Source organism: Sander vitreus, chromosome 20 (genome assembly GCF_031162955.1).
Source record: "Sander vitreus isolate 19-12246 chromosome 20, sanVit1, whole genome shotgun sequence".
NCBI lineage: Eukaryota > Metazoa > Chordata > Actinopteri > Perciformes > Percidae > Sander > Sander vitreus.
This window is the reverse complement of record NC_135874.1, coordinates 17,320,496-17,331,127: the sequence shown is the minus strand read 5'-3', so window position 1 is coordinate 17,331,127 and position 10,632 is coordinate 17,320,496. Positions and strand designations below refer to the sequence as shown.

Sequence of the window (10,632 nt, the reverse complement as noted above, 5' to 3'; positions counted from 1 at the left end):
CTTTTCAGTTACCCCAGTTGCATATTAATTGTTTGTTTACTCAGTCAGTCAATGGTTGCTTTGACTGACAGAAACCACCCAGCATGCACCCCTAAATTTGCAGCCTCCCACCTCCATAATTTGCCAAATCTATGATGTCGGAAATTAGTACTGATGAGAAGACCGGTTCTTTAAAGTAACCTGGTTTGTGTCGTTCACCCGCCACTAGCAAACTGAACAAGAGTCTGCATGGAGAAATGTTCCAAGTGTGCAAGCAACATTATTTTTTTTTACCCCTCAGATCTGTCCTGTGGCCCTGTAGGGGGGAACAACCCCTAGGTTTTAAACAAAAGCAAATCATTTTTAAGAAAGGCACCTCGTTTTTCTTCATATAACATTGACATAACATGGTTTAATAGATGTGATACACAATTAAGTTATTTCCCACACACATTAACACAAAACAAAACATTATTTTCCACTCATTATTTGGATTCTCTCACATTTATTCACTCACTCCATTATACATGTATTGTATAGCCTATGTTTAGTATTTGTACTCAATAAATACGTTTCAAGCTTAAAAACATGCTTGTTGTGGACATGCATGTGTCATACATTGCTTGAACTGCTTTTAAACTTTATAGGCAAGCCAGAGACAAGTATCCTACCTCCCATTCTAAGACCAGCACGCACTTGCATTCATTACTCAATGAGTCCCCTGGCGGCCAGACTAGGAATAGCAAAATGAGAAGCACACCATGACCCAGTAAATAGCCTGCTGCATGTCATATAAATATGAGCTGGAATTAACGTGTGACTGTAGTTATGAAATGTAATGTTTAAGGCAACTTTTGAATTCACTCATAATTAGTTTTGTATTGCCAGTCAACTGAATTAATTGGCCTCTTTACTTTGGATCTTATTAAAAATAAATAGATACTTTTTTTTAGAAAACGACAGCTTTATACAATTAAGACTATTTGACGAATAATTAAACTTTTTATTTGACCGGAAACGACCAGTCTTGGCTCCAGAGCGTGTATGAAATATTTGTCCGGTGATGGAAATCCAGCTCAGGAATGCATTTTTCCCCTCTGTGTGCGTCTCGGATGTTACTCTGACTGGATGTGAGGTAAGAAAACAAGTTCGTCCCTCTCTCCTGCAGCCATCCCATTGGTTCAGGCGGGATCTCAGGAATGTCCTCAAACTGTTTAAATAGCACTTGTATCAGTAGGATAAGTCAGTAGAATAAGTCTAAGCACCGGAATAAATCCCGGACAGGATCTCATAGAGACTTTGAAACGATCTACACAAAACTAATGAGCCTCTGAAAGAGCTACTGGAAGAGAAACGGGATACATAATCGGACAAGCAAGGACTTTTTTCTTATCTTTTTTCAGAGGAGATTTTCATTTTAAAGGTTTGTAGACTATATTATTTTGTATCATTATTTATTTTTTATACAAAATGTAGCCTGGATGTGTAACGGCGTGTTTTGTTATTCTTGCACTTGCAATAGGAATCACTTGAGATTTTGATATGATGCTGTGTGGCATCTTTTTGCTGTTGATGCTTTGGAGCTGTGAAGGCGCAAGATTGGCAGGTGAGATGGAAAAAAGTTTGTTAATAGTGGGTTGTTGTTTTCCATATTTAAATCATCCCTACAGGGACTTTAACTGTAACTTAGAATATTAGAATATTTTAATAATATTCTATGTATATTTATAAAGTTATATTCTTATAATGTTTTGCTGTTGTATAGTCCTAGTAAATATAGTATATTTTATATATTTATATATTTATTTATTTATATAAACTTATTACGTTGGGGTTTCTTTGTTTTTATGCATTTTCATGCACACTGTCATTATGAGTGAAAAAAACGAAACAATGCTCTTTCTTTTCTTTGACCGCAGAGAATCGGGATGATAACAGTGTGTATGACTTATTTGATCTGGCCCGGGTAAACAAGAGAGGCAATGGAGTGAGTTTGGTCAAAGGTGAAGATCCCTACAGCCCTGCATACAAGCTCCTCAATGCAGACCTGATCCCCCCAGTCCCCGACAGCTCCTTCAGGGACCTCCTCGACTCCATCCAGGCTGAGAGGGGCTTCCTCCTCCTGGTCAACCTGAAGCAGTTCAAAAAATCCAGGGGCAGCCTTTTGACCATCGAGAAGAATGACGGATCCGAACCCATTTTCGAGATCATCTCCAACGGAAAGGCGAACACTCTGGATGTGGTCTACTCCTTCATGAACCAGCAGCAGGTCGTGTCCATCGAGGATGCTGATTTGGCCACTGGACACTGGAAGAACATCACGCTGTTCGTTCAGGATGATCGAGTGCAGCTTTATGTCGGCTGTGAGGAGATCAATGTATCAGAGATGGATGTGCCAATCTACAAAGTTCTGTCCCAAGAGGTGGCAGACATTGCCAGGCTCAGGATTGGAAAGGGAGCTGTCAGGGACAAATTCAAGGTGAGGTCTACACAAGCTCACATAATAACTGATGTAAGAAAATAAAGGTTTAATAGATCCAAGTGTCTCTTAACTGGAATGTATTGTCCTACAGGGAGTGCTTCAAAATGTGCGCTTTGTATTTGGGACCACTCTTGATGCCATACTGAGAAATAAGGGATGCCAGAGTGGAGGTAAGTCTGAAAAATAAATCAAATATATCATGTGCCCTTAACTGAGTGGATCTTATTTGGCTGCAAAATATGGATTACCACATTGTTCTCCAGTGAACAGAAATAATTTGTCTTCTCTCCCCTTTCCCCGTACAGCTACTTTAACTGATGTCATGACCCTGGACAACCCAGTCAATGGCTCCAGCCCCGCCATTAGGACTGATTACACCGGCCACAAAGCCAAAGGTGAGCCTTCTTCTCCCCGAAGTGTGTCTCTGTTCTATTGGCCAGTTGTAAGCTTTAAGAGGTGAAGTCATTTATTGGACTCTTCTCTCCTGTATTCAGATCTGCAGTCTGTTTGCGGATTCTCTTGTGAGGACATCGCCGGCATGTTTAAGGAGCTCAAGGGACTCGGTGTGGTTGTTAAACAGCTGTCGAATGAGCTCCGCAAAGTGGTAAGCTCCAAGGGCCATCAGGGTCTGCTCTTTGTCATTATTCACTCCCTCTTTTCCTCTCGTCTCCAACTTCCCCTCCACTTCTCAGTTAACGCATTCCCAGTGCATAGCCACTTGTCGCTGTAATGGCAGTCCCTGGCCAAGTCCTTAATGAGACCCATGTGTATACACAAATATGTTTGGCTGTCAGTTGCATTTGCACTGCTTCACTAGAGTCAAGCAATGTCTTAATCACGGTGTCGGTCAGTGATTCATTTGTATTGGAACTTTGGCAAAGGGAAAGTTTTCCATCCTGAGCAACTCTCTCTCTCTTTTCCTCCAGTCTGAGGACAGTTCACTGCTGAAAATTCAAATGCACATCCACAGTGGAATTTGCATCCACAATGGCATCGTTCACAAGGACAAAGATGAATGGACCGTGGATGGCTGCACAGAGTGTACCTGCCAGGTAAGTGTCATCACAGATGCTGGAATGCAACCTTTAAACAAGCCAGGAATCAGCTGAGGAATGACGCTGTCCTGTATCCCTGCTGTAATGAAATGATACTAGTGTTTATGTTAGCACCTCCCTTTATAACCACATCACTTCTGTCTGAAAGCCATCAACACTTGTTCTCGACTAGCAACAAAGCCGCATGGGGACTTTTCCCCCACCAGCAACATGTAGTGAAGGTTGTTGTGTAATTAGTTAGGTGTTAGTGGGAGAGTGTTGGGGAGGATTATGTTTTCTATCAACACAGCAGGAGTGTCATGTCCCTGATAAAGATCACTCACTGTAAAATGTAATGATTAGGCTTGGAACAGCACTTGCAAAGCCTCTGTTTTTGTCTGTAGCCAGTCAACCAGTCAGCTCATTCATTATTCTTGTACTAATTCAACTGTTCCTCTATCCAGAACTCTGCTACTGTGTGTCGCAAAATCTCCTGCCCTCTGATTCCATGTGCTAATGCCACCGTGCCCGACGGAGAGTGCTGCCCTCGCTGTGGAACACGTAAGCTTATTTTTTAAATCTGCTGCACTTTTCATCTGATATTCTTTCCTTCTTGATATCTTTTTCCCAAGGTAACTTTATGTCTTCTCCATCTACAGCGAGCGACTATGCAGAGGATGGTTGGTCCCCCTGGTCTGACTGGACCCATTGTTCGGTGACTTGTGGTCGGGGCATTCAGCAGCGTGGACGCTCCTGCGACCGCATCAACAGCAACTGTGAGGGCACCTCTGTCCAGACCCGTGACTGCTACCCCAAGGAATGTGACAAACGCTGTAAGTCACTGAGCATTCTTAACACAGCAATTGTGACAATACATTTTCTCAGTTTGAGAGCATGATGAATTAATTGTGTATGCATTGGTAACAGTCAAACAGGATGGTGGTTGGAGCCACTGGTCTCCTTGGTCTTCGTGCTCTGTGACCTGTGGCGAGGGGGTCATCACCCGGATACGCCTCTGCAACTCCCCCACACCCCAGATGGGTGGCAGTGACTGCCAGGGAGAAGGACGTCAAACGGAAATCTGCCAAAAGTCACCCTGTCCTAGTGAGTTGAATATCAGTAGCAGAGTATATACAGTATGTAAGAGTGTCTGAATTGAGGGGGACATGCTGAATGTTGTTTTTATGATACTTTTTAGTCAATGGAGGTTGGGGACCTTGGTCACCATGGGACACCTGCACTGTTACCTGTGGTGGAGGAGTCCAGATCCGCAAACGTCTCTGCTCTGACCCCGTCCCCAAATATGGAGGAAAGGATTGTGTTGGAGATGCTACTGTGACTCAAGTGTGCAACAAACAGGACTGTCCTATTGGTAAGCAGATTAAGCAAGATTGAACAATTATTAAAGAAGTCATTATTCACAACAGATTACTCTTTTAAAGTACAAATTATTTTTCTCTACAGATGGTTGTCTCTCCAGCCCATGCTTCCCTGGCGCAAAATGCACCAGCTTCCCCGACGGATCTTTCCGGTGCGGCAAGTGTCCACTTGGCTACACTGGGAACGGCATCACATGCAAAGACATTGACGAGTGTGAAGAGGTCCCTGATGCTTGCCACACACATAATGGAGTCCATCGCTGTGAGAACACTGAACCCGGCTACAACTGCCTGCCCTGCCCCACACGTTTCTCAGGTCCTCAGCCCTTTGGAAAAGGAGTGGAACAGGCAACTGCTAAAAAACAGGTTTGAGTTATTACTTACTGACTACTGTGGCTAGTAGACTAGCTGCTTGCATTTTTTTAATTCTCTGTAATTTTCTTTAGGTTTGCAAACCCCGTAACCCTTGCCAAGATGGTAGCCACGACTGCCATAAAAATGCAAACTGCATCTACTTGGGCGTCTTCTCTGAATCCATGTTCCGCTGCGAGTGCAGGCCAGGATATGCCGGAAATGGCCGTATTTGCGGAGAGGATAGTGACCTGGACGGATGGCCCAACACTGACCTGCATTGTGTGGAGAACGCCACCTACCACTGCAAGAAGGTAGCCAGACCCCACATGGACAGAAACACAAAAAGGCATTATTACCCATCCACACGCTATTATTAAGATGATTGCCTCCTTAACCGCTCCTTTGTTCCTTTACAGGATAACTGCCCCAACCTTCCCAACTCTGGCCAGGAAGATCATGACAAAGATGGCCTGGGTGATGAATGTGACCATGATGATGACAATGATGGGATCCCCGATGATAGGGTGAGTCATCAAAGCAGTTTATTTTAGCCCCAAAGTGTGCTTTTCTCAGAGACCAGACATAGCAATCAGCAGCAGCTATCCTTCCTTTGGGCAGTAGGAATGTAAAGTCTCTATGTTTGTGTGCTTTCACCAGAGAGTGGAAAACATGTAACATAGGATAAAGCCAGAATTGAGGATGATGTGGGTTGTTGCCCATAATTCTTAGTGTGTATTTGGAAAGTTGGGCAAAAAAAATGCTGTGGTAATAATTACCAGATCGCTTGCAGTGGAATATCACATTCCAGCAAAAGTTAGAAAAAAAACAAGCCTTGAAAGCAGTTTTGTTTCTATTAATATAATTTCTTTGAGTAATGAAACATGTTAGTAATTTAATTATGCTCTTGATATTTTTCTATGAATTTAGGACAACTGCCCAAAAGTGTACAACCCTGCCCAGTATGACGCAGACAGAGATGACATTGGCGACCGCTGTGACAACTGTGTGTACGAGGCTAACACTGACCAAACCGACACTGACAACAACGGAGAGGGTGATGCCTGTGCTGTTGACATTGATGGCGATGGTAAGTGGTTTCTGCAAATTCCATCCAAGGTATCTTTCATGCCTTTCCTTAGCCATAAAAAACATTTGCACAGGCTAAGATAAGTATGTTTTGACTCAACAGGCATTCTGAACGAGAACGATAACTGCCCATATGTTTACAATGAGGACCAGAGAGATACCGACAGGGACAGGGTGGGAGACCATTGTGACAACTGCCCTCTGGAGCACAATCCTGATCAGGTAACGTCAGATTTCATCTTTCCATTACAAGCCATTCTGGGTAACATAGATCAATGTGCCATGTAACTATGTAGAAGTTCCTTCTTTAATGAAAGAGAGGAATGTGACAGCTTTGAGGAAAAAGAGTGCATCTATTCATCCACCTTTGGAACAAATATGAATGTGTCTGAGTGGACATTGCTTGCATACCTGAAAACAAGGGGCTACATTTAAATCAGTAGCACCTCTCATATTGAGGCTAGCAAAAAACAGTGAAGGGAGGTATTTGAAGTGAGAACAAGACTCTTATAGTGTGAGTGGGAAATCTCATCATAAAGGAATTCTGTTCTCCTACAGATCGACTCTGACTCAGATCGCATAGGAGACAAGTGCGACAACAACCAGGACATTGACGAGGACGGTCACCAGAACAACTTGGACAACTGCCCCTACATACCCAACGCCAACCAGGCAGACCACGACAAGGATGGCAAGGGTGACGCCTGTGACCACGACGATGACAACGACGGCATTCCTGATGACAAAGACAACTGTAGGCTGGCATTTAACCCTGATCAGCTGGATTCTGATGGTGAGTCAGTCTCTCAACGTTGTGTCATATGTGGTCTTTTGAAACATTGGCGCCATTTACCGGACAAATAGTGCCTCAGTTAAATTATTTCTTTTGGGCTACGTTTTGTAGCTCCTTCTTTGTGACTTCAATGTCTATTTTTTCCTCTCAGGTGATGGCCGTGGTGACGTGTGCAAAGACGATTTTGACCAAGACAATGTTTTGGACATCCATGACGTGTGCCCGGAGAACTTTGCCATCAGTGAAACAGACTTCCGCAGATTCCAAATGGTTCCTTTGGACCCTAAGGGCACCTCCCAGATTGACCCCAACTGGGTGGTCCGGCATCAGGGCAAGGAGTTGGTGCAGACTGTCAACTGTGATCCTGGCATTGCTGTTGGTACGTAATACACAGTCAGACATTTCGCTGCATGGACATAAAGTGGTAGCAAACCACTTCTAAACCATCTCTCATCTTAATTTAGGCTTTGATGAGTTCAGCGCGGTGGATTTCAGTGGAACGTTCTTCATCAACACGGACAGAGATGATGACTATGCTGGGTTTGTGTTTGGCTACCAGTCCAGCTCACGCTTCTACACTGTGATGTGGAAACAGATCACACAGACCTACTGGTCCCACACACCCACAAGAGCTCAAGGCTACTCTGGCCTGTCAATCAAAGTGGTCAACTCCACCACCGGGCCTGGTGAGCATCTGAGGAACGCCCTGTGGCACACCGGAGACACCCCCGGACAGGTGAGAGTAGATTCATTGATTCAGGGTTCGAGACATCATTCTAGACAATGTTTGACACTTTTCTCATTTTAACTATCGCGACTTATCCTTTTCAGGTGCGCACTCTGTGGCACGACCCCAAGAACATTGGCTGGAAGGACTTCACCGCCTACAGATGGCATCTGACCCACAGACCCAAGACTGGTCTTATTAGGTAAGTTCAAAACCTAAGAAGCATGCCCTTTCATTCAATTACAAATCTGCATAAATTATATCAAAATAGCAATGAGCTCATGTGATTACGTTTTCTTTTTTAGAGTGGTCATGTATGAAGGCAAGAGAATCATGGCCGATTCTGGAAACATTTACGACAAGACCTACGCTGGTGGGCGACTAGGCTTGTACGTCTTCTCTCAGGAGATGGTTTACTTCTCAGACCTCAAATACGAATGCAGAGGTAAGCACATAAGCGATGAATTGAAATTTAAAAAAGACTGGTTTCATCACCTTCGACTTTATTTGTAACATGTTTCCTTTTTTTTTTCTTTTTTCTTTCAGATACATAACTGGACCACAGAGCCTTCCGTCCGTCAGTATGAATATATAATACGATAACTGGATCGATTTGTCTTTAATCTTTTTCTTTTGCCTACTGCACATTGGATGACGAGGAAGTGAGCTAACATGAGGTAAACTGACCTCAGGACTTGAAGCCAAATGAAAGTTCAATGATGATTCTGCACCACTGCACCAAACTCAAATAGTGAGCGCAGCTCTGCTCAGAAGACATTGGCCCTCTCACCTTGTCATTTTATTGCTTTGCACACCTGAACGATTGTCGGTCGGCAGTATTCCTCTATGGATGAGGGACCAAAGGGAAGAGTGTTCCATGTTTTTTATTTTTATTTTTGAGCATTAATATACATCTGCTGTGGACTCAAAGATGCTTGTTTCAGTATGAAGAAAGCAGTAGGATAACTTTCTTAGCCCAGGGTAAATATACCCCTTGAAGGAACTGTTGAGGGACCATGGACAGTATGGACTGACTATCAAAGAGAGTGAATGTTGTTTGTGTGTTTGTGCATGTGTGCTACCCAACAGGCATTATTATGAAGACAACCGCGTCAGTTGTTTAGTTTTTATGTCTTTTAACAACCCCTTACCCCACCCCAAGCAGACCTGTCTACGAGATCTCGTATTTAACCGAGACTTAGGGCTGGCCCAAAACATTCGCCTTCTCAGGAAAGAGCACAAGAAGAAACGAGGAGAGCACAAAATTCAGGACAGCACAGGACCCCAAAGCAGGCGCACTAAACATTGCTTTGGAACAGTAATTATTAGCAAATATTATGTTAATATCTCTAATCTTTACTGAATTTGTCAAGGGACGTAAACAGCGAGGCCAGTCTATTTCCTGTCGTGATTAAACCATTGTAAGTATGGCTGTTTGTATAAACGTATTCATCATAGAGGCTTTAATTCTCGCTTGTCTCTGCATCCTATGCAATTTATTCCAATTAACTTAAATCAATATCCACTAATGGCAAGATATGGCAATACATTTGACCAAAACAGTTAAAATGTAAAAGATTGGCATCACTTACTGTATCTCTAAATATTCTGCTTGTGCACAGTGTGCATGACTGGTGTGCCTGAGCTTGTGTGTACATTTCTGACTGAAGGAAAAATCAAAGGAAACCCTTTATGTACAAATATTACCTCATTAATTCTTTTTGTATGAGGCCAGAAAGACACAAGAATCACTTGTCTTAGCAAAAGAGTATAAATTGGCTGGCTTCTTTTTTTTAGTAAGACTCTAGTATAATTGATATGCTGTATATTAAAGGCTGACATTTGTGGGAATCCTGTGGGTCACTTGATTCCTGTGGGATGGGAGTCAATTTCACTATTCATCATATTAAAGGGACTGGACAGGAAAAAACGTCAACGAGAGCGAGCGGGACGGGAATCACAATAACAATAGGTCAGTTTTTATATGCAGTTCTAGTATGAATAAAGGCTATTTTCACAGGAACTGGATGGGACGGGAGTCATTCTTACGGGCTATGACAGGACAGGAGTTTTTTGTGGGAGTGGGATGGGACAGGAGTGAAAATCCACTCCTGTGTCACAGGAACGTAAAGGATTAAAGAAATATTGTCTTTTGTTGTGCTTTATGTTTTCCCTGTGCATTTGTTTTGATAAATTATTATGTTGGTTTTATGTTGAGGTTATTTCATTTGTGTAGATATATGCTATTTAAATAATTTATCTAGAAGCGTAGCCTCATATGGAAGCGTTTCTGTCTGTATAAACTTATTTGCACACTGCCATGAGGATGTCTTTGTTATTTTGGTTTTTGTTTGGGTCCTTTTTTAATTATTAGTGAAGCTTTTCTATAAACTTTGTACTATAGTTTCTACCCAAAGTGCTGTTTATACTCCTACCTTGTATTTTGTAATGTCAAGTGAACATTAAACACTTCAGGAAAAAAAGTATCTTGGTCGGTTGGTGTCTTTTTGGGCAAACAAATAGTCTCAAGACTTCTTTCTCAGGGATTTTAAGACTTCATGTCTACTCTGATTGAGGTCTTCTACCAAGAAAAGCAAAAGGAGCTGAGCCATGCGGTGTCAAGCAACTGGAATCTATTAGTTTGAGTCCAGTGAAGCCTTGGAGAAAGGGAGTATCCTTGGGAGTCAACAGCAGGATAACGCAATATGAAGTATAACCCACTTACACAGCTCATCCATATAGATCTGATTACACATTACAGAGGCATCTGCTTACACCTTTAAACGACACTCCATGTG

At 42.7% G+C, this 10,632-nt stretch overlaps 1 protein-coding gene across 1 annotated transcript; it reads left to right on the top strand.

Annotated features, from left to right (window-relative positions):
* The first annotated feature begins 1,205 nt into the window (after positions 1 to 1,205).
* Positions 1,206 to 10,152, top strand: thbs1a (thrombospondin 1a). The gene is made up of 22 exons (XM_078277116.1): positions 1,206 to 1,402; positions 1,502 to 1,585; positions 1,899 to 2,458; positions 2,553 to 2,631; positions 2,767 to 2,856; positions 2,956 to 3,065; positions 3,388 to 3,513; positions 3,960 to 4,056; positions 4,155 to 4,328; positions 4,423 to 4,599; positions 4,694 to 4,867; positions 4,960 to 5,240; positions 5,321 to 5,539; positions 5,645 to 5,752; positions 6,156 to 6,315; positions 6,418 to 6,536; positions 6,873 to 7,107; positions 7,259 to 7,486; positions 7,572 to 7,843; positions 7,939 to 8,036; positions 8,140 to 8,279; positions 8,381 to 10,152. Exons 2-22 carry the CDS (start codon positions 1,522 to 1,524, stop codon positions 8,386 to 8,388), a joined length of 3,519 nt encoding a protein of 1,172 aa, XP_078133242.1. The 5' UTR covers positions 1,206 to 1,402; positions 1,502 to 1,521; the 3' UTR covers positions 8,389 to 10,152.
* Positions 10,153 to 10,632: the final 480 nt, after the last annotated feature.